Source organism: Mesoplodon mirus (genome assembly GCF_964341445.2).
Source record: "Mesoplodon mirus genome assembly, chromosome: X".
In the NCBI taxonomy this organism is placed as follows: Eukaryota; Metazoa; Chordata; class Mammalia; order Artiodactyla; family Ziphiidae; genus Mesoplodon; species Mesoplodon mirus.
In genome coordinates, this window is record NC_138981.1 from 101,779,602 (window position 1) to 101,804,528 (window position 24,927).

General features: G+C 38.2%; 1 protein-coding gene across 1 annotated transcript in view; it reads left to right on the plus strand.

Annotated features, from left to right (window-relative positions):
- The window catches only part of WDR44 (WD repeat domain 44), an 83,071-nt gene that overhangs the window by 47,213 nt on the left and 10,931 nt on the right, over window positions 1-24,927 (plus strand). Inside the window, exons 11-14 of the mRNA XM_082609118.1 lie at window positions 1,491-1,629; window positions 2,906-2,970; window positions 13,916-14,029; window positions 22,494-22,616. Coding sequence (XP_082465244.1) covers window positions 1,491-1,629; window positions 2,906-2,970; window positions 13,916-14,029; window positions 22,494-22,616 — 441 coding nt within the window. The remainder of the gene's footprint in view (window positions 1-1,490; window positions 1,630-2,905; window positions 2,971-13,915; window positions 14,030-22,493; window positions 22,617-24,927) is intronic.

Sequence of the window (24,927 nt, forward strand, 5' to 3'; positions counted from 1 at the left end):
AATAGTGGTTATAACAGTATTTATTGTAATAGGATTTGGCCTTTCCAATTTAAGCATTCACATTCTTTACCATGCCTGCCGACCCCCCTCCACACTCACACACACACACACTTCCGCACTGTTTTTAGCACTGTCTATCTGGGAATTTTAGCCATATGCTGCAAAACCTTTTTTCTGGGGAGGAAAATAGAATGAGACCACACCATCCCAACACTTCTAAATGACCAGTGCTGTGAGGGTCACTGCTAAGCTGGGCCTTATTCTTCCCTCAGCCCTGGTCAGGAGTTGTTATTGCTATTCTGAGGTCTGTGCCCCCTCCTATCCCACTCGCCCTCATGTTCAGCTAGGAGACTGAGACCCCAGACTAGGATTTGTTCTTTTGCAATGAACGTTTCTGGCCACCTTAGATCTCCCATTTCCATTAATACGTGGACAAGGTTTTGGGTCTTGAAGTAGTTAATTTTTATTTTTTTATAAATTTATTTATTTTTTTGTTTTATTTTTGGCTGCATTCGGCCTTCGCTGCTGCGCATGGGCCCTCTCCAGTTGCAGCGAGCGGGGACTACTCTTCGTTGAGTGCACGGGCTTCTCATTGCAGTGGCTTCTCCTGTTGCGGTGCCCAGGCTCTAGGCACACAGGCTTCAGTAGTTGTGGCTCACCGACTCTAGAGTGCAGGCTCAGTAGTTGTGGTGCACGGGCTTAGCTGCTCCGTGGCATGCGGGGTCCTCCTGGACCAGGGCTCGAACCCATGTCCCTTGCATTGGCAGGTGGATTCCTAACCACTGTGCCACCAGGGAAGCCTGAAGTTGTTAGTTTAGATTATGCAAACTTCAACTGTCTTCCCTCTCTTCTAAAAGTCCCTTTTTGTGGTATTATAGCATCATTGGACTATTGGCCTTAAGTGGTGTTATGTGAGCATTATCTTAGTGTATAGTAAGTCCCCTACATACAACCCTTGAAGTTGCGAACTTTCAGAGATGCAAACGTGCGTTCACATGTCTAGTCACATAAGTTAGTTCACGTGTCTGGCGTACATTGTCACGTGTGTGCATCCTCTACAAGTGGTTGTGTTTTTGTGTACTTTACTGTACAGTACTGTATGGAGTACAGTAGTACAGTATCTTTATTTCAAGCCCATGATGTCCGGAAACAGGCGTAAAAGTAGCTGTGATGTAGCTGGTACTGTACTATGCTTTTCAAGGTGTACTGTACTGTAAGATTTTAAATGTTTTCTTTATTTTTTGTGTTTGTTGTTTTCGTATTATTTGTGTGAAAAGTATTATAAACCTATTACAGTACAGTACTGTATGGTTGATTGTGTTAGTTGGGTACCTAGGCTGACATTTTACAAACGCACTCTCGGAATGGAACTTGTTCATATATGTAGGGGATTTACTGTATGTGTAATTTGGCATAATTTTTTTCTTTGGCTTAAAAACAGTGTCTCAACTTTTAAAGTAATAACTTTGAACCTTCCTTTGTTTTCACAGGGAGCTGTTTGGACCATGAAATTTTCTCACTGTGGCAGATTACTTGCCTCAGCTGGACAAGACAATGTAGTAAGAATATGGGCTTTAAAAAATGCTTTCGACTATTTCAACAATATGCGGATGAAATACAATACTGAAGGTATTTTTCATTTATTGGTGGGTTTTAAAAAATCTGGAGACATCTGGCATTTTTACATTTTAGGTATAATTATACCCTCTTATCTGGCAATCATTTGCAGCAAGCACTACTTTCCATAAAAGCCGCAAACTTAAAACAGAAGTCAACAGCAAAAAGCATCTAAACCCAGTAAAAAAAGCTACCACAAAGTTTTTGACTTTATCTCTTTTTAGGTGTACTGCAGAGTTAAATTCATCAGCTACTGAGAACAAAGTTATTTGGTTTCCCCTGGTAACTTTCAGTTCTATCTTAGGTTAAAATGAAATATCTGATTAATCTAGAAAAAGAATGAGAATAATGTTTACATCCAGTAAGTAAAGAATGATTAAGGAAACATAGCCATGGAAAGTAAATGTGACTTGTCAGTACATCAAAGGGTATATGAAACTAGGTTAAATGGAAAAGAGAAACCCCAGAACATGATGTGTATACGCAACGATTACAACTATGTAAGATATTTCTGTATCGTATTATCAGCAAAGTGTGTAAAATTGATGTAAATAGGAGCTTTAAGTTTATGGGATTCTTTTCTTGTAATTGTTGTAATTATTTAACTGCAGTACATTTTCTCCACAAACCCCTCACCACCCAGTCATCCAAGGCTGAACACAAGAAGTTAAGGGATGGGAGAAAGGAGAATAGAGGTAGTATGGGCAGGAGTATAGAGTGTAGTTGAAGCAGCAGTTTGAGGAACATAGAAATCTAGGGAGAGCCACTAAACTGGCCAGCGAGGCCCATACACTCTAGTAGCCCCTTGGGGTTGTTTGCAGTATGTTATAATACATAATTCAAGATGATGATGAGTTGACAAAAAGTAAAACTATGTTTATTATACATTTATTGCCCTGCCTGGAGCAGAAAGACTATTTTCAGTGGCCATTGAGACTTAGCCCAGCCCAGACCCTTCCTGTCCCTGTATTCATCTTCCTAACTGTTACGATTGGCAAGAATGTCTTCACGATGAATGATGAGGACTTGACAGTATTTTTTTTAATTGGGGAAATGGTTAAGCCATTTTATAAATATTTTATATAAAAATGATAAAAATAAATATTTTGGTGCCTAAGAGTTAACACTTCGCTTGTTTAGAAAAATGTATTTTTCCAGAATGATGTATTCTATGACTTTTAATTAGGTGTTACTGTATTATTATTTCTGATTGATGTGTGTGTGTGTGTGTGTATGTCTGTACACTTGTATATATACGTGCCTTTTTACAATTATTATGTTGTTTTAGGACGTGTGTCCCCATCACCTTCTCAGGAAAGTCTAAATTCATCAAAATCTGATACAGATACAGGGGTATGTTTATTATTTTATGGTTACTATTGTTACATACTATGATTTTTTACCATAAAGTACCTTATTGTTTATCAGATATTACAGGTACATGAAAACATTTAAAATTGAGATGCATTAGAAATGAGAGTTTTTTCTATTAGAATTGGTAAGTGAAAAATTGTGATGTTTAAAGAGTGTCAGACAGTAACTAATATTACTCAAGCTACTATACTAATGTAAACTTAAATTTAAAAATTCCCTCCCCTCAAATCCATGTTAGATATTTAAAAAATAATAATAGTAACGGACACCTGAATTAAAGATAATTAAGGAAAGAAAAAAGATATTGAAATATTTTCATTTTTTCATCTTCTTGGTTTAATAAATGTTTTATCCCAGTGTCAGGTAGTTTAAAATATCTTAATGATTTTCATTTGGTTTCAGAGCTGGAAGGTTAAATATAACTAGTTTTAAACCTAAAAAGTGGAATGCAAAATATTATTGTAAGCTGTCCCTGTGCTTCTTGTATATTTAGCAAGGCAAGGGTGATGTAAACAAAGAGAACCTAAAATGTCCACCTGCTCAACAGTATTTTCCTGGGATTTCATTGGCTCTATAGTATTTGACACTAATTTTTCCCTACTCTAAACATACTCCTCTCAGCTTTCCATGGTTCTGTTTTTCCTTGTTTTCTTCCTATATCCCTGCTGTCTCTTCCTCTTCCACCCCCTAAAATGTTGCTGTTTCTCTGGGTTTTGTCCTTTGGCTATTCTCAGTTGACATATTCACTCGCTACCTCCAATCCTGAACTGGCTTTAGCTCCATAATTCTTGTTTCCTTTCAATAGCTTTATGTTTTTTAAACAACAATGAAATCTTATTGTGCATGCTGCCCTTTTCACATAATAATATATATAGGCTCTCTCCACCTACACGTTCTTTAAGCACATCAATTAATAGGTCTGAAACTAAACTCCCTCAACAAATGTTTTCTGAGTGCCTGTTACATGTGCCAGACACTGCTAGATCCTGCAGAATCAAATGAGACTTATTTTCTGGCCTCAGGGACCTTGCTAACTAGTGAAATAGATATATCTGCAATTATAGTAGTATAGTATAGTATAGTATAGTAATACTCTATAGAAGATACTACACAAATATACAAGTTAGCCTTATGAATCAGGGTGTCAGGAAAAGCTCCCTGGAGGCTTTGAACGAGGAATCAACTATGTGAGGGACGGAAGGGGCGTATCAGAGCAAATAGTAAGTGCAAAGGCATGGAGGCTGAAACGACATGGCATGTTAAAGGTACTGCCTGGCTGGAGCAAAGGGTGCGTGTGTGAGAGTTGTAGGAAAGGTAGGCAGGATTGGTATTTTCAGTGGCTTTTTGTGTTAAACCAAAACATATGAACTTTATCCTCAAGGTACTAGGGGAAGATGGGCTTTGAGGGGTTTGGGTCAGAAGCTGAATTAAAATGTTCAGATTTTTGTTTTGGAATGAGCATTCTCATAGCAGTGTAAAAGATAGATTGGATGGGGGCTCCTGGCTAGAGACAGGGAAACCACTTAAGAGGCTCTCAACCCCAGAGAGAAATGGGTACTTCAATTATGGTAGATTATGATAGCAGTGAGTCTAGAAACCATAAAGAGGAGCTGAATTTGAGAAATATAAAAGAAGGACTTGATGACTGGACTACCTGGGGTAGTAAGTGAGTAGCCTAGGATGATTCCCAGGTGTCCAGCTTGAGCAACTGGCTAGAAATTAATGGTCATTCACGGAAATAGTTTTATTATTATCTACCCACAGCCCTGCTTCTCCTGTTTTGAGCCTTCTTTAATGGCATCAACATCCATAAGTTACCTTTTTAACTCAGAAACACTCTATTACTTTTTCTTCCTTACCCACATACCAAATTAGTTAAAAATTCTATCCACTCTACCTCCTCCTACAAATGCCCATGGAATCTGACCCCTCATTACTCACCTCGTCTAGGTCCTTGACACTCATTTAAACGCTTGCTGTAGCCTCCTAGTTGGTTTTTCTGTCGCTGGTCTCTACTGCCACCAGCTTTTTTTTTTTTTTTTGGCTACACCACATGGCTTGCGGGATCAAACCTGTGCCCCCTGCAGTGAAAGCATGGAGTCCTAACCACTGGACCTCCAGGGGATTCCCTTTTTTTTTTTTTGTCAAAATACAGATCTGGGGGCTTCCCTGGTGGCGCAGTGGTTGAGAGTCCACCTGCCGATGCAGGGGACATGGGTTCGTGCCCCAGTCCGGGAGGATCCCGCATGCCGCGGAGCGGCTGGGCCCGTGAGCCATGGCCGCTGAGCCTGCGCGTCCGGAGCCTGTGCTCCACAACGGGAGAGGCCACAACAGTGAGAGGCCCACGTACAGCAAAAAATAAAAATAAAAAAATACAGATCTGTGCCATTTTGTGATTTAAAGTCTTCTGGTGGCTCCTTGTCACCATTCTTCCTGATATTACGTCATCTTACCTTTTTAACTCAGTTCTAATTCCCTAGTACCTGTGCATCCTAACTTACCATGCCAGATATAGGTCTGTATCCTAAACACTCTTTCACTTTCATGTCTTTGTTCATGTTGTTTGCTTTGCCAGGAATTCCCTCCTTGTCCTCTTTTCTTCCAGGGCAAAGCCCTACTCATCCTTCAAGATTCAGCTCAAATATCTTCTCTTATTATTTTCCCTGAATCAAGCAGACAGAGTTGTTCCTCACTTGTGTTCTGACAGTACATCATATGTACTTTGACATTGATATTATTTACCATGCCTTCCTTGGCAGTTTGTCCCTCTGGCTAGGCTCAGGGCTGATTTAAGGCAAAGAACTGTACTTCACAGATCTTAATATCCTTGGAACCTAACCCCATGCCTGACTGTGGTAGACCTAAATCAGTGTTGAATTCCTGCTTCTGTGCCTTTCATTCATTCCTATTCCCCTTATCTGGATGCCTGCAGTCTCCCTTTTTTTCTACTTAAAACTTGCCCATTCTTGAAGGCCCACTTCCTCCATAAAGCCTTCACTGACTAATGTAGCAGTGAAAATTTTAACCACTTTGCTTTAGGGGAAAAGGATTTGCTTTTATTAGTTTAATTTACCATAAAGTTTCCAGGCCTTGATTACTATTAGAAACAGAGACTATTTGTACTATCTTATATTATGCTTATTTTAACAATCCTACTTACAGATTCTTAACTACTTCCATCCTCGCCCCCCACCCCCCAAAACCCTAAGTAACTTCCAATCTTGTTTGAATAGAAGACCTTTAAATTAGGAGCATAGGGACTTCCCTGGAGGTCCAGTGGGTTAGGACTCCGTGCTTCCAACGCAGAGGGCATGGCTTCTATCCCTGGTCGGGCAACTAAGATCCCCCATGCCCCGTGGTGCGGCCACACGAAAAAAAATGTGCGTAGTAGTTCTTTGACCCAAAAAGTACTGAGCCCCTGGAGTACTGAGGCTTTTTTCTGGAGTAGTTGAGTATCATTTATATCTATTGTTTTCAGGAAAAGATACTTTGGGGTTCCTTTCACTTCTGTCATTCTATATGGGGACAGTTAAAAGAAGCCTCTGTTTCATATGCCTTTGTCTTTAACCTAGTACTCGCTGCAGTGAGGCACAGTAAGCACAGTGGAGTTTATTTTCCTGATATGTGTGTTCTTTTTTCCTTTTTTCTCATGATAGTGATATCATATATATATATATATATATATATATATATATATCTATCTATCTTTTGATATGTTTTTACTCTTGCCTTCTTAGCATCCATGTAAAATAGAATACATAAAAGTACCTATTGTACAGTTGGGCATACAAAGTGACACACCCAAGACCACTCACCTACTCGTTGGTCAGGCCAAGCCTAGAATTCTGGCTCTTATGCTCTCTGTTTCTATTGATTTCCAAAAGTAGCTCAGTAAATGTAAGGAAGAGCAGCGTATTTAGTTTGCTCCATTATGCTACAGACTTGTAACATTTCTTCTTGACACTAGAAGTCGTAAATATGCTATCTATCTAAAACTTAATGTTTTCCTTGGATAAATCTGTTTGGTACACTTGATTAGTGGAATATCAATATGGGTGTTACAGCATTTAACTTCTGCTTAGAATTTTTGAGAGTAGATTGTAGGGGAGGAAAAAAATTTCCTCTACCCTCTTAGGTTCTGTGGCTGGGAACTATGAAATAACCTAACAAAAGACAGATTAAGAGGAGAAACGGTTTATTACGTATGCATATGGAGGCCTTCCTAGAGGAATAGTGAAGACCCAAAGAAGCTGTTAGACTTAGGCGCTTATATATCATTTTAACAAAGAGCAAGAAATTTGTGGAAAAGTGACAAGATAAAGAAAAAGAAGTTTAGGCTTTTAGGGGTGGTAAATTGTGGGAAGGTAAATCTACTGGGGGAAACTAATGGAAGATAAGGGTAATTTAGTAAGGTTCTGTTTAGGCAGTTAAGATTGATTCTCTCCTTCCTGGTAAGGGAGAGGTGAGGGGGAGACACCTTTACAAAGGGCATTTTATGCTCTGCTTTCAGGTAGAAAGGGGGAGGGCAGAGACTTTTTCTTGTGTCTGTTTCCTCTTAGTTGCATTCAGCTCAAAATAATCCTTAGGCAAAGGGGCATATTTGGGGGTGACATATTCTGATCCCCTTCAAAATCATTAGAGTCTAAAATGGATGAAAGGCCTTAACTGTAAGGGAATGAGAGGGAATTTTTATGAAATTGTACATATACGGTATTTATTAAAAATATGCACTGATTTAGATTTGGTTCAATCAACAAGCAATTTTTAAACATCTACAGTGTGTTAGGCACTGAAAATATAAAGATGCAGTGGATAATTCATACCAATGAGCAATGCATGGGAGAAGACAGACATCAACAATGCTATTGCACTGGCCAAAAAGTGCCTTCAGTTTTTAAGTAAAAATAAAAGACACTTTTCATTTTTACCAAGGACTTTATTGAACAACGTATTCACCCTTTTGTTCCACTACCTTCTGCCATTTTTCAGGCAACTTCATAATTCTGTCTTCCCAAAACTTTTTATCTTTTTGAGCAAAGAACTGTTCCAGGTGCCTTTTACAGTCTTCCAGGGAATTGAAATTTTTTAATTTAACAGAATTTTGTAAAGACCTAAATAAAAGGAAATCCAAAGGCACAATGTCTGGTGAATATGGTGGATGAATCAGAACTTCCCAGCCAAGCCGTAACAGTTTTTGCTTGGTCATCAAAGAAACATACAGTCTTGCGTTATCCTGATGGAGGATTATGTGTTTTCTGTTGACTAATTCTGGACGCTTTTCGTCGAGTGCTGCTTTCAGTTGGTCTAATTGGGAGCAGTACTTGTTGGAATTAATCGTTTGGTTTTCCAGAAGGAGCTCATAATAGAGGACTCCCTTCCAATCCCACCATATACACAACATCACCTTGTTTGGATGAAGACTGGCCTTTAGTGTGGTTGGTGGTTCATTTCACTTGCCCCACCATCTCTTCCATTCCACATTATTGTACAGTATCCACTTTTCATCGCCTGTCACAACTTGTTTTAAAAACAAAACGTTTTCATTACGTTTAACTAGAGAATTGCATGCAGAAATACTGTCAAGAGGTTTTTTTTCTGCTTAACTTACGTGGAACCCAAATGTCAAAGCGATGAACATAATCAAACTGGTGCAAATGATTTTCAATGCTTGATTTGGATATTTTGAGTATGTCAGCTATCTCCCACGTGGTATAACATTGAGTGTTCTCAATAAATGTCTCGATTTGATCGCTATCAACTTCAACTGGTCTAGCCAACCTTGGAGCATCGACCAGCGAGAAATCTCTAGCACAAAACTTTGCAAACCACTCTTGACACATTCGATCAGTCACAGCACCTTCTCCATACACTGCACAAATCCTTTTTGGCGTTTCAGTTGTGTTTTTACCTTTCTTGAAATAATAAAACATAATATGCCAAAAATGTTACTTTTTTTCTTCCATCTTCAATATTAAAATGGCTACACAAAAATTCACCAATTTTGATAAGTCTTTTTTTAAATGCACGCTGATATGACAGCTGTCACATACAATCTAATAAAATTGTTTCAAATGAAGTTAAAGACAACTAAGTGCTACTAGAGCCATCTTATGGAAAAAACCAAATGAACCTTCTGGCCAACCTGATAATATATGCCCAAAACAGAATTAAGTATCATTTTCCTGAGAAAACCACTCTTTTGATGGTATGCATACTTGATATCAGTTCATTATTTAGCACCCATACCATCTCCTGAGTTAGAAACTGTGATCACTTTTCACTCTCTCCTCTCCCTTCAGTGTCTGTTCATTTACCAGATCCTGCCCGCTTGATCTCAGAAATGTCTTTGGAATCTGGCCATTTCTTTCATTTCCACTATTACAATCCAGGCCTTTATCTCCTACCTGGACCACTATAGCTGTTCTCTCAGATTCCAGTCTTTTATCCACAGAATTATGGATAAAATTATGCCAGCAGAATTACTTTTCTGTAAAACAAATCTCATCATGTTACTCTCCTGTTTTAAGCACTCCTTTTGGCTCTCTTTTTTCCTATAGAATTAAGTCTAAATTCCTTAGATGACTCAGTCTTTCAGAGATCAGCCTGACCTCAGCTCTCATTGTTATTTCCCACCCTTCCCTCTCTCAGACCTTATGTTCTGAGCCACTTGGTTGTTCATGCCCCAACAAAAATGTCAGACCCTTTGTTGATGCCTGTACTTAACAATACAGGTGCAGTTCCCCTTTGCCTGGCAAATTCATTTAAGACTTGTCCCCTCACTGAAGCATTCCTTGCTTCACCTAGTAATTTACTCATGTGCTCCCTCACTGTTCCCATGGTACTTTGCCCATAGTTCTGTTAAAAGCACTTACTGTATACTATATCAATTTATGTAACAACAGCTAACATTTTATGAGCCCTTACGATGTGCCATGTACTTTGCTAAGTACATTTTATGTCTTCACCTCACAACAGCCCTGGTAGTGTTGTGAAGTACTATTAAGAAACCCTATTTTACAGATGAAGAAAATGCTTAGAGATATTGAGTAACACACCAGTTTCACACAGTTGGTAGATACAGCAAGAGAATTAGAACCCAGCTCTGATCTGTCTTTAGAGCTTATGCTCTTAACCATTATGCTCCGCTAGTTGGCATCTGAAGGTCTGGCACTATGTCTCCATTTAGTCCACAAATATTTATTGAGTGTCTACTGTGTATTTATCATTGTTCTAAGAGTTGGGGATATAGTAGTGAACAGAAGAAACAAAAATATATTGTTATGAAGCTTATTCTAGTGGTGGGAGACAGAGAAACAAAACAAGTAAATTTTGTAATATATTAGAAGGTGATAAATTTCCTGGAGAAAAAGCAGATAAAGCGGGGTGACAGGAGCTAAATATGGTGGACAAGCAAAGCTTCACTGAGAAGTCATTTGAGGAGAATCTGAAGGAGGTGAGAGAGGGATCATCTGGCTATCTGGAGGAGAATAACATTCCAGGTGGAGGCAGGTGAAACTGATAAGGCAGGAGTCCTGGTATGTTCAGGAAATAGCACTGAGGCCTGGGTAGCTGGAGCCAGTGAGCAAGGAGATGAGTAGTAGAAAATGAAGTCACGGAGGTGTAGATGGGCCAGTCATAAGATGTAGGACACTGCAAGGACTTTGGCTTTTGCTCTGAGAAAGAAGCCAATGGAGGGTTTTTGAACAGAGGATGACAATCTGACATATTTTATTCTGGCTTTTAAATACTGATAATAGATTATAAACAGATAAGAAATATTTATTTCGGTATTTCAAGTAGCGTACCATATCTGGTATATAGTAAGTGTTAATAAATATCAAAAGGCTTACAAGTTTTCAAAGCAATCCAACTTTAAATGACATTTTTAGATAATCTGGATATTTGGATATGGATTTGATATTTGATGATACAGATGGTATTTTTTTAGGTATGATAATGTAATGGTAGTTAAATTTAAAAGATTACTAGTTAGAGATACATATAGAATATTTACTGATAAAATGAATGATGTTTAGATTTTGCTTTAACTGCTCCAGAAAAAATAAGCAAATACATAAAAGTGGGAGGATTGAAAAAACAAGGTGAATAAAATGTTGATAATCATTAAAACAGGTGATGGATGCATGGGTTTCATTATACTGTCTACTTCTGTGTATATTTGAAATGTTCATAATAAAGTTTTATATATACATTATATTTACATGGAGATATAAATATCTCTCTACATATAGATATCCAGAGAGATATAGATAAAATATATAACATTTCACTTGGTAATTCTACCTTTAAAAATCTATCATAAAGAAATGATCATGTATGCCCGAAGATGTAAGAGGATTTTCATATTAATATTCTCACAGTAGCTAAAATTTAAACAAACTGAATTTTTAATAGTTGGAAACTAAAAACTATGGTATAATCCATACAGTATAATACTATGCAGTCCTTAAATTCTTTTCAAAGACTACTTGATGACATTTAAAATATTCTAAATAAACTGTAAAGTGAAAATAGCAGAATGAAAAAGTAGATATAATATTATCCTAATCTTGACTAAAAATATCTATAAATATAGATTTTAAAATTTTAAAGAAATACACTAAATTATAGCTAGTAGTTGTCACTAGCTGGTAGGGTTTTAGCTCATTTTTTTATTTGACTCTTTATACTTCTCTGTATTTCTAAAATTTTCTTTAATAAATTTACCTGATTTTATTAAGACAAACAACAGAAGGATACTATAAAAGTCTATGGTTTAAGCCTTTGACCCTTCTATTAGGATAAACAAATAATAAAATAGGGATAAAAGTTCATGCTCCAGGATGTTTGTTGAATTGCTATTTAGCAAAAAATTGGAAATGTCTAAATTACCAACAAATTGGAAATGATTAAATTATGGTGCATCCATATGCAGCTAGTAAATGTTTCCAAAGAGTGAAATACAGAAAGTGCTCATGTAAAATAAAAAGGAAGATACTGAATCATGTGTACAATGTGATTTCAATTATGTTTTTAAAAAATGAAAGATTGAAGATGGCCAAAATTTTAGCAGATTATAGGTGGTTTTAATTTTAGTTTTTCTACTTTCTATGTTTTCTGAATTGTCTATACTGAGCATGTATATTACTTTATAATCAAAAATACATTATTTAAGTATTTTGAAAATATGTAGAGTACAATGAAAAGAAAATGGATGATTAAGGAGGAAAAAAAAAGATCTGGGATCACAGCTAGGGAAAATATGCTGAGGAGTTAATAAAATGAAAATGATTATTAAACAAAAAGTTGAATTTTATGTAACAGGGAAAGAAGCCTGTTTAGTTTTGTCTTCCAGCAGTACTCACTAATCTAGCAGTAAAATTAGGGGAAGTAGCTGTAATCATCTAGGATTAGGAGTGTTTGGCAAAGGGTCAGGGCATCTGTGTTGCTGGTCTACCTCCACAGTGAATGTGAAGATGTTTTTATAAACTGTAAAGTTGTTAACAGATAGCAGTGGTAGTTTTTATCTATCCCCATGGCCACTGTCCTATTTAAGCCCTCGTTATTCTTACTTAAACTTACTGACTGCTTTTCCTGCCCCGACTCTCTTTCCAAACCATCTTTTACATTATTGCCCAGCATTCTCTTTCTAAAGCCCCAGTCAGATTGTGTTATTTTTGCTTTTCAGAAACCTGTGTTGGCTCTCCATCACCTTAGAATGTCTGAATTTTTAAGCCACAAATCCAAGGCTCTTTATGATCTGGTCTCAAAGTACCTTTCTACCCTAATCCCCTGCTTTATCTCCATATACGTTTTTCTCCATCCTCATCATCCTACCTACCCTTCCCTAAATATGCAAGGCTTAGCTAACATTCCGTATTTCTGCTCAAGTGACATCCCTTAAAACATTTGAGGAACAACCTCTGGACTTACAGTTAGATGACTTGTACCTTTGCTTTGCTTCTGCTGTTTACAGGTGGCTGCTTGACTTTTAATATGTTATTTTGACCTCTTTGATTCTCAGGTTTTTTGCTTAATTTCTTCATCCTCATAATGGTAATACCTACCTCACAGGGTTGTTAGGATTCATTCAGATAATGAATACAAAAGCATGTTGTAAACTAAATGCACGGCACACGTGTATGGCATTATTTTCTACCTACCTCTACCTGTCAGGATGCTTTTGACTTCAAATAATAGAAATCCAACTGAAAATGGCTTAACAATGAGGAAGCCAGTCTGGAGGTAAGGCGGCTCTAGGGTTGGTTAATTCAGCAGCTCAGTAGTGTCATCAGGAACACAAGGTCCTTCCATCCTCTTGCTTTGCTGTTCTTTCTCTGTTGTTCTCCTGGGCTTGGTCCCCTCATGGTAGTAAGATGACTACTGCTGTCTTAGGTGTCACATGCAGACAACAATGTTCAGAAGCAGGAAAGAGGAAGGTCCCTTTAGTATACCCCTTTTTAAGAGTGAGGAAATCTTTCTAGAAGCCTCCCCTATCACCTCATCCCCCAGATGTACTTGCCCTCATGTCGCTTGATGAAAATTATAACATATGCCCATGCCTAAACCAGTCATCACTGGAAAGCGGAGTGAGCTCATCTTAATTAGCTTAGACCAATCATGATCACCCCCTGGTGCTGGCTCCCACCTCTCCTAAAGGAAGAGATGCTCAAAAAAGGACAAAGTAGGGGCTCTGTTAGGGAGGGAAAGATTGTGATAGCATGATGTCTTCAGGGATGATCCTGGTTTATTAAGACAAGGAGGTGAGGAAGTAATAAGTAGTAGATTCAGCATAAAGGGGAGTCAGCTTTTAGTGGATCACGATTTCAATCAGGCATCATATAAAATGAGAGAACAAATGGGGTGGGAAGAGTATGAAGCTTTTGTTTTTCTAGTTTTAACATTTGTTTTCATGTCTAAATAGGTATGCAGTGGAGCTGATGAAGACCCAGATGATAAAAATGCACCATTTCGACAACGGCCATTTTGCAAATATAAAGGACATACTGCTGATCTCCTTGATCTTTCATGGTCTAAAGTAAGAAATTCTTTTTTTTTTTTTTTTTTTGGCTGCGTTGGGCCTTCGTTTCTGTGCACGGGCTTTCTCTAGTTGCGGCGAGCAGGGGCTACTCTTTGTTGCGGTGCATGGGCCTCTCTTGTTGCAGAGCACAGGCTCTAGGTGCACAGGCTTCAGTAGTTGCAGAATGTGGGCTTAGTAGTTGTGGCACACGGGCTTAGTTGCTCGACGGCATGTGGATCTTCCCGGACCAGGGATCGAACACATGTCCCCTGCATTGGCAGGTGGATTCTTAACCACTGCGCCATCATAGAAGTCCTAAAGTAGGAAATTCTTATTTGAATTTTGTATTCTATGTAACTATTTTAGGATAAAAGCAAATGTTTTATTTGTATGATTGTCACAGTCAGGTGTTTGAATGTTTGTATATACTTTGTGGTAGTTACAAATTAATCAAAGTTAAAAAAGAGAAATGTCAGATTAGGCTAATAAGAAAATGTTTATATTACTTAACAGCTTCTATCTGGATCTGTCTATACACTTGTATTTGCTTCTTTTATAAAATAGTTTTGCAAAGTAACTATCCTCAGCAAAATGGATATGACTTCAGCTACAAAGGTGAAGTCTGACCTATCTAATCAAGACTGTTTTGGGGATAATCTGCTACATTCATGAAATTATTAATTTAGGTTTAATAATTATATTCTGCAGATCAATGGTAAGTCTTCATTTTGTAATTTTTTTTCCTTAGAGCAAAATTTTAGAAGTAGAGGGGCTATTTTGCCACCGATCAAATATCTTAGCAGTTTGCAAAATTTTTAAGAGATATTTTAAATTTTATTTAAGGTGTTTGAAGCATAAAGTAGTTTTTAGAATTTTTGCATGATTCCTTACACTTTCTTTGTATTAAAATTTGTCAGTAATCAAAATCTAAAATATATTAAGAATTTGTGGGGGAAAGTAATATTTAAAAGCTTTAAATTGAGAAAAGTCATCTGAGTTAACAAAATACTATCAAGGATACTGGTGATGCCCATATATTTTAACTATATCACAAAGATATCACTGGTATATATTGGCAAGTCAGCCTTTCCCTGAGCTCCAGCTTTGAATCACTCCATTTATGAATTATGCTCCTATCATATTTGTTTAGATGTGTTATGGATGCATTTCATAACATTTTTCTCTAACCTCCTGGAACAAGCTTGGGCCTCACCTGGTAGTCTGGTTTTAAATTGAGCCCGAGTTGTATCTTTGTACTCTCTCCCCACCCTGTGTGAAATCTGAGTTGTCGGAAGATGGAAATTTAAAGTGTCCTTAATCTGATAATCGTATTCATCTCGAATAAAAAGTACAAAGCACCTTATTGGGAACCCTGCACTCATTTTACTTTCTTAAAGCAAACCAATCTTTTTTTGTGAAATGTAACACCAACTGAAGATATTAATTCTCCATTGATGACTGTATCGGTCAGTGTTCTCCAGAGTAACAGAACCAAGAGGAAATACATACATAGGAGGTTTATTTTAAGGAATTGGCTCACACAGTTGTGGGGGCAGGCAAATTTGAAATTTGTAGGGCAGGCATTGAAAACTCAGCCAGAGTCATGCTGAAGTTTTTTTTTGTTTTTATTTCCCAGCTTTATCGAGATGTAATTAAAACATTGTATAAGTTTAAGATGTACACAGTGATGATTTGATATACTTACATATTGGGAAATGATTACTACAATAAGGGTAATTAACACATTCATCACCAAAAATAGTTACCTTTTTTTTTGTGGTGAGAACATTTGAGATCTACTCTCTTAGCAACTTGCAAGTATATAATACAGCATTGTTAACTCTAGTCACCTTGTTGTACATTCATGCTGGACTCTTAAGGCAGAATTTCTTCTCCAGGAAACCTCAGTTTTTGTTCTTAACGCCTTCATCTGTCTGTGTACTCTTTTCTTAAACTTTCTTTTTTACATAACTGTTTATCTATGTACATTTCTACGTCTTATTGGCAACAAGATTCTAAGCCCCTCAAGAGTAGGGATCAGCTCTTACTTCACTGTTGTTTCTCTTGAGTATCTAGCACAGTTGATGTTTATAGTGGGTTTTCTGTTTGTTGAAGACTTGTTTTGTGCCACGTAATAAGAATTACCTTGTTAATACTGAAAATAACAATGCTGTGAGGTAGTTGATATTCCATACTGTGGATTAGAAGACTGGGCCTCTGACCCATCCAAGATCAAAAAACTAGTTATGGGTAGAACTTAGATCTGAATCTAATTTTTTTGACTTGTAAGATCATGCTTGGTTCAAAAAAGCTATTTAATTTCATTTATTTAATAAATATTTATTTTTGGGTTGGGTTGTTTGTTTTTTTAATATTGAGCTGCATGAGCTGTTCATATATTTTGGAGATTAATCCTTCATCTGTTGATTCATTTGCAAATATTTCCTCCGATTCTGAGGGTCGTCTTTTCATCTTGCTTGTACTTGCCTTTGCTGTGCAAAATCTTTTAAGTTTCATTAGGTCCCATTTGTTTAGTTTAGTTTTTATTTTCATTTCTCTAGGAGGTAGATCAAAAAAGATCTTGCTGTGATTTATGTCAAAGAGTGTTCTTCCTATGTTTTCCTCTAAGAGTTTTATAGTGTCTGGCCTTACATTTAGGTCTTTAATCCATTTTGAGTTTATTCTTGTGTATGGTGTTAGGGAGTGTTCTAATTTCATTCTTTTACATGGAGATGTCCAGTTTTCCCAGCACCACTTATTGAAGAGGCTGTCTTTTCTCCACTGTGTATTCTTGCATCCTTTATCCAAGATAAGGTGACCATATGTGTGTGGGTTTCTCTCTGAGCTTTCTATCCTGTTGCATTGATCTATATTTCTTTTTTTGTGCCAGTACCATACTGTCTTGATGACTGTAGCTTTGTAGTATAGTCTGAAGTCCGGGAGCCTGATTCATCCAGCTCCGTTTTCTTTCTCAAGATTGCTTTGGCTATTTGGGGTCTTTTGTGTTTCCACACAAATGGTGAAATTTTTTTTTTTTTAGTTCTGTGAAAAATGCCATTGGTAATTTGATAGGGATTGCACTGAATCTGTAGATTGCTTTGGGTAGTATAGTCATTTTCACAATATTGATTCTTCCAATCCAAGAACATGGAATATCTCTCCATCTGTTGTTAACATCTTTAATTTCTTTCATCAGTGTCTTATACTTTTTTGCATATAGGTCTTTTGTCTCCCTAGGTAGGTTTATTCCTAGGTATTTTATTCTTTTTGTTGCAATGGTAAATGGGAGTATTGCCTTAATTTCTCTTTTAGATTTTTCATCATTAGTGTATAGGAATGCCAGAGATTTCTGTGCATTAATTTTGTATCCTGCTACTTTACCAAATTCATTGATTAGCTCTAGTAGTTTTCTGGTGGCATCTTTGGGATTCTCTATGTATAGTATCATGTCATCTGCAGACAGTGACAGTTTTACTTCTTCTTTTCCAATTTGTATTCCTTTTGTTTCTTTTTCTTCTCTGATTGCCATGGCTAGGACTTCCAAAACTATGTTGAATAATAGTGGTGAGAGTGGATATCCTTGTCTTGTTCCCGATCATAGAGGAAATGGTTTCAGTTTTTCACCATTGAGAATGATGTTTGCTGTGGGTTTATCGTATATGGCCTTTATTATGTTGAGGTAGGTTCCCTCTATGCCCACTTTCTGGAGTTTTTATCATAAAGGGGTGTTGAATTTTGTCAAAAGCTTTTTCTGCATCTATTGAGATGATCGTATGGTTTTTATTCTTCAATTTGTTAATATGGTGTATCACATTGATTGGTTTGCATATATTGAAGAATCCTTGCATCCCTGGGATAAATCCCACTTGGTCATGGTATATGATCCTTTTAATGTGTTGTTGGATTCTGTTTGCTAGTATTTTGTTGAGGATTTTTGCATCTATATTCATCAGTGATATTGGTCTGTCATTTTCTTTTTTTGTAGTATCTTTGCCTGGTTTTGTTATCAGGGTGATGATGGCCTCATAGAATGAGTTTGGGAGTGTTCCTTCCTCTGCAACTTTTTGGAAGAGTTTGAGAAGGATGGCTGTTAGCTCTTCTCTAAATGTTTGATAGAATTCACCTGTGAAGCCATTTGGTCCTGGACTTCTGTTTGTTGGAAGATTTTTTTATCACAGTTTCAATTTCATTACTTGTGATTGGTCTGTTCATGTTTTCTATTTCTTCCTGGTTCAATCTTGGAAGGTTATACCTTTCTAAGAATTTGTCCATTTCTTCCAGGTTGTCCATTTTATTGGCATAGAGTTGCTTGTAGTAGTCTCTTAGGATGCTTTGTATTTCTGCAGTGTCTGTTGTAACTTCTCCTTTTTCTTTTCTAATTTTAATGATTTGAGTCCTCTCTCTCTTTTTCTTGATGAGTCTGGCTAATGGTTTATCAATTTTGTTTATCTTCTCAAAGAACCAGCTTTTAGTTTTATTGATCTTTCCTATTGTTTTCTTCGTTTCTATTTCATCTATTTCTGCTCTGATCTTTATGATTTCTTTCCTTCTACTAACTTTGGGTTTTGTTTGTTCTTCTTTCTCTAGTTTGTTTAGGGTAAGGTTAGATTGTTCATTTGAGATGTTTGTTGTTTCTTTAGGTAGGATTGTATTGCTATAAATTCCCTCTTAGAACTGCTTTTGCTGCATCCCATAGGTATTGGATCGTCATGTTTTCACTGTCATTTGTCTCTAGGTATTTTTTTATATCCTCTTTGATTTCTTCAGTGATCTCTTGGTTATTTAGTAACGTGTTGTTTAGCCTCCATGTGTTTGTCTTTTTTACGCTTTTTTCCCTGTAATTGATTTCTAGTCTCATATCGTGGTGGCGAGAGAAGATGCTTGATATGATTTCAGTTTTCTTAAATTTAGTGAGGCTTGATTTGTGACCCACGATGTGATCAATCCTGGAGAATGTTCCATGCACACTTGAGAAGAAAGTGTAATCTGCTGTTTTTGGATGGAATGTTTGGATGATCTGTCAATTGGTGTAAGTGTGGTGTTACAGTCCCCCACTATCACTGTGTTACTGTCGATTTCTTCTTTTATAGCTGTTAGCGGTTGCTTTATGTATTGAGGTGCTCCTATGTTGGGTGCATGTATTTTTGTGTGTGTGTGGTACGCAGGCCTCTCACTGTTGTGGCCTCTCCCATTGCAGAACACAGGCTCCGGACGCGCAGGCTCAGCAGCCACGGCTCACGGGCCTAGCTGCTCCGCGGCGTGTGGGATCTTCCTGGACCAGGGCACGAACCCGTGTCCCCTGCATCGGCAGGCAGACTCTCAACCACTGCGCCACCAGGGAAGCCCCATGTATATTTATAATTGTTATATCTTCTTCTTGGATTGATCCCTTGATCATTATGTAGTGTCCTCCCTTGTCTTTTGTAACGTTCTTTATTTTAAAGTCTATTTTATCTGGTGTGAGTATTGCTACTCCAGCTTTCTTTTGATTTCCATTTGCATGGAATATCTTTTTCCATCCCCTGACTTTCAGTCTGTATGTGTCCCTAGGTCTGAAGTGGGTTTCTTGTAGACAGCATATATTTGGGTCTTGTTTTTGTATCCATTCAGTGAGCCTGTGTCTTTTGGTTGGAGCATTTAATCCATTCACATTTAAGGTGATTATCGATATGTATGTTTCTATTACCATTTTCTTAATTGTTTTGGGTTTGTTTTTGTAGGTCCTTTTCTTCTCTTGTGTTTCCCACTTAGAGAAGTTCCTTTAGCATTTGTTGTAGGGCTGATTTGGTGGTGCTGAATTCTCTTAGCTTTTGCTTATCTGTAAAGCTTTTGATTTCTCCATCGAGTCTGAATGAGATCCTTGCTGGTTAGAGTAATCTTGGCTGTAGTTTCTTCCCTTTCATCACTTTAAATATGTCATGCCACCCCCTTCTGGCTTGTAGAGTTTCTGCTGAAAAATCAGCTATTTACCTTATGGGAGTTCCCTTGTATGTTATTTGTCATTTTTCCCTTGCTGCTTTCAATAATTTTTCTTTGTCTTTAATTTTTGCCTATTTGATTACTATGTGTCTTGGCGTGTTTCTCCTTGGGTTTATCCTATATGGGACTCTCTGCACTTCCTGGACTTGGGTGGCTATTTCCTTTGCCATGTTAGAGAAGTTTTCGATTATAATCTCTTCAAATATTATCTCTGGTCCTTTCTCTCTCTCTTCTCCTTCTGGGACCCATATAATACAAATGTTGTTGCATTTAATGTTGTCCCAGAGGTCTCTTAGGCTGTTTTCATTTCTTTTCATTCTTTTTTCTTTATTCTGTTCCGCAGCAGTGAATTCCACCATTCTGTCTTCCAGGTCACTTACCCGTTCTTCTGCCTCAGTTATTCTGCTATTGATTCCTTCTAGTGTACTTTTCATTTCAGTTATTGTATTGTTCCTCTCTGTTTGTTTGTTCTTTAATTTTTCTAGGTCTTTCTTAAACATTTCTTGCATCTTCTCAATCTTTGCCTCCATTCTTTTTCTGAGGTCCTGGATCATCTTCACTATCATTATTCTGAATTCTTTTTCTGGAAGATTGTCTATCTCCACTTCATTTAGTTGTTTTTCTGGGGTTTTATCTTGTTCCTTCATCTGGTACATAGCCCTCTGCCTTTTCATCTTGTCTAACTTTCTATGAATGTGGTTTTTGTTCCACAGGCTGCACGATTGTAGTTCTTGCTTCTGCTGTCTGCCCTCTGGTGGATTAGGTTATCTGAGAGGCTTGTGTAAGTTTCCTGATGGGAGGGACTGGTCGTGGGTAGAGCTGGCTGTTGCTCTGGTGGGCAGAGCTCAGTAAAACTTTAATCGGCTTGTCTGCTGATGGGTGGGGCTGGGTTCCCTCCCTGTTGGTTGTTTGTCCTGAGGCCACCCAACACTGGGGTCTTTGGTGGGGCTAATGGCAGACTCTGGGAGGGCTCACGCCAAGGAGGTCTCCCCAGAACTTCTGCTGCCAGTGTCATTGTCCTCACGGTGAGACACAGCCACACCCTGCCTTTGCAGGTGACCCTCCAACACTAGCAGGTAGGTCTGGTTCAGTCTGCTATGGGGTCACTGCTCCTTCCCCTTGGTCCTGATGTGCACAGTATTTTGTGGGGGCCCTCCAAGAGTGGAGTCTCTGTTTGTCCCAGTCCTGTCAAAGTCCTGCAGTCAAATCCCGCTAGCTTTCAAAGTCTGATTCTCTAGGAAATCCACCTCCCATTGCTGGACCCCCAGCTTCAGAAGCCTGACGTGGGGCTCAGAGCCTTCACTCCAGTGGGTGGACTTCTGTGGTATAAGATTTCTCCAGTTTGTGAGTCACCCACCCAGTAGTTATGGGATTTGATTTTATTGGATTTTTTTTTTTTTTTTTTTTGCGGTACATGGGCCTCTCACTGCTGCGGCCCACCCCACTGCGGAGCACAGGCTCCGGACACGCAGGCTCAGCGGCCATGGCTCACAGGCCCAGCTGCTCCGTGGCATGTGGGATCCTCCCGGACCGGGGCACAAACCCGCGTCCCCCGCATCAGCAGGCAGACTACCAACCACTGCGCCACCAGGGGAGCCCCTGATTTTATTGTGATTGCACCCCTCCTACTGTCTCATTGTGGCTTCTCCTTTGTCTTTGGATGTGGGATATCTTTTTTGGTGAGTTCCAGCGTCTTCCTGTCGATGATTGTTCAGCAGTTAGTTGTGATTCCGGTGTTCTCGCAAGAGGGAGTGACCTACAAAATCTGGTCTCGCACCCCTGCGCAATGGCACGTCTGGTACCCGGCAGGGCCGAGCGCCTGGTTATCCTATCCCCTTATGTATCAATCTGGAAGCTTTTGACAGATAGATGTTTGGTTTATGGGTGATGGGCCATCATAATGCCTAAATCAGTTACACTACCCTCTTCTAGCTTTGAAAATTCTATGATCTATTCTGAGACATTTGACAATTTCTATTCTCTAATTTTCTTGCCTAAGGTGTGACAGGTGCACAATAGCTTTTCATTTCCATGCTGCATTATAGCATAATCTTTTTGAAGGCATTTTAAATGACAATTAGGGAATTCATGTGAGTTAAAATTCACCAGTGTTATCAATGTGAAAATAACTGAAGTGACGATTAAATGAACAGATGAGTTACATTCATAACTAACTTCTAGTATATGTAGGCTCCGACAACCAAGGCACACCTTAGTCCTCTGTTGGCATCTGGCAGATTTCTTTCAACAAAAGTCATAAGATTCATCCTCATTTCAGAATAGGTAATGTGAAAAAGTCTTAGAATCAAAGAAATATGGTATTTAACTATTTGGAAAAAATGGGATTGTCCAAGTGAATTGGATATCTTTGTGCTTTCTGATGCTGCATGTAACAATAGTAATGACAAAACTATTGAGATACCCAAAACTAAAAGTTCACTTTTATGGTGTAAGTACTTTTTTTCATATGGTGATAAAATAATCAATGTCAATTTCTCCGTAGAACTACTTTCTGCTTTCTTCTTCAATGGATAAAACAGTCAGGTTATGGCATATTTCCAGAAGAGAATGCCTTTGCTGTTTTCAGCATATAGATTTTGTCACTGCCATAGCTTTCCATCCAAGAGTAAGTATTTACATGTTTTTCTGTTATACTACGAGGAAGGTGAGGGAACAAGGTTTCTCTGGAGGGTAATTGGACTACAGGAGAAAAATTATTAATATCCACATAGTTAAGAGCAACTTAATTTAGTGTTTCATTCTGCTTTAAAAATAAGAAAGGAAATATTGTGCTAATCTTCATTTGAAGAGCTGAAAATATTATAGTCTAAATATGACAGTGAAAAGTCATCCGAAATCTTTAATAAGACCTGCAGGGTATAAATAAAGAAATAAAATATCCTATTAAAGAGGAGAGAGGTTGGAGACAGTGGAAGAAGAAAAGACGGCAGGTAAATAAATGAGAAAGGGAAGCATATAGGCAGGAATAGTTGTAGGAGGGTCAGGAAGGGAAGAGACAAAGAGGAAAAGGTTGAAAGAGGCAAAGACCAAAATTCATTACAAGATAGACTGAATTCCTATTTCAGGTCTGAAAACATTGTTAAACTTGAGATCCCTTCATACTCATTTTCAATGTAGAAAATCCTTTAATATCTTTCCTCTAGAAAGAATTTCATATGATTTCAACTAAATGAGAAAAATCTACCATCATGGACTCCAGACCTATCTTATGCCCTTATAGGATAGAGCCACCAAATGCATGAGGCTAGAATAGTTTTAGTTCTTTGCAGCTGTAAGCACAAGGGATGTCACGTGTTGGTGCTGCTTCACTAGCTAGGTTGAAATAAGTGGAGGGCTTGAGCTGACCCTCGTTGACTTTCCCTCCACTACATTTGTATATTTACATTTCCAATCATGTCCTCATCTCTATGTGTTTAGTACCCATTGTCTTTTTAATGCAACTTTTCAATTATATTGACATTTCTTTCTCTCCTTCCCCAAATTAAGGGAGAAGAATGACTTTTTTTTTCTCAATATAATTTCCCTCCCTGGACAGGCTTATAACATGGGCAGTAATAATTCTGAACCCTTAGAGAAGATTTTATTAAGAACTTTTGAAAATTAAAAATGCTTAATCTGGGCTTCCCTGGTGGCGCAGTGGTTGGGGGTCCGCCTGCCAATGCAGGGAACACGGGTTTGTGCCCCGGTCTGGGAAGATCCCACATGCCGCGGAGCGGCTGGGCCCCTGAGCCATGGCCACTGAGCCTGCGCGTCCGGAGCCTGTGCTCCACAACGGGAGAGGCCACAACAATGAGAGGCCCACGTACTGCAAAAAGAAAAATGCTTAATCTATGTTAATACTGTATCAGTTTTGACCATCAAGCTTTCGAGGCTTCTTTCTAAATAATACCCCCATCCTGTCACCTAAGGGTGCAACAAAAGGATAGATTTTACCCCTGTCAGCCCCTGTGAACAAAATCCTCCCACCTCTATTTTAACTATAATGTATCAAGATGGAAGGAGAGGAGTATTAGGCGGTAATAGTTATCTATGTAGTCCTTTATTATTAAGGTTTCTGTTTAGTCAATAATTTTCCTATACTTTTATTTGGTTTTCTTTTGGAAACTGAAAAGCCTTATTTCTAAAAATTCTACTGACCTGGAGAATTTATGAGAGGGGCTAGGGAAGAATGGGGTGGTGTTGACATTTTCCTAGGAAATATGACTCTATCAAATAATGTTACCTAGAAGAAAGCAAGCAGAGTTATAAAAGAAATAGCAAAATGGAGATACATACACACATGTATATATGTATGTAAATAAAATTCTGAATTGTAAGACCAAGATGAAGTATTTTTATTTGTTCAGCACTTCTGCTGGTAGACATTGAGTTGAGCCTACTGTACCATAGCCATAAAAATGCCTATTCTATGAAGGTTATCCTTGATGGGCTTGAGAAGTCGGTAAGAATAATAATCTTGAGTGGAGAAGAAAATCTGTTTCTTGTTTTGGCATCCCAATTATTTTATTTTCTTTTTAATTCTTATGTTACCAAAAATTAGAGCAGCTTCATGCTAGGCTTGGTTTAGTTTAGAACAGGGTTTCTAAACCTTGGCACTAATGGCATTTGGGGTTGGATAATTCTTTTTCGTAGAGAGAGGAAAGGCTGTCCTGTGCATTGTAGGCTGTTTAGCAGCATTCCTGGCCTCTACCCACTAGATGTCAGTAGCGCCCCACCCTCTAAATTGTGACAATCCAAACTGTCTCCAGACATTGCTAGATGTCTCCTGTGGGGCCAGGTTGCCCCCAGCTGAGAACCCCTGGTTTGAGATTGAGAATTTAAATAGTGAAGCAATTCTCTGCTGACAGGGTGACAGAGGTCCAAAAATTGACTGGTTCTGTGGGCTAACTGGCATTAATTACTCTTTTATCCGTCTG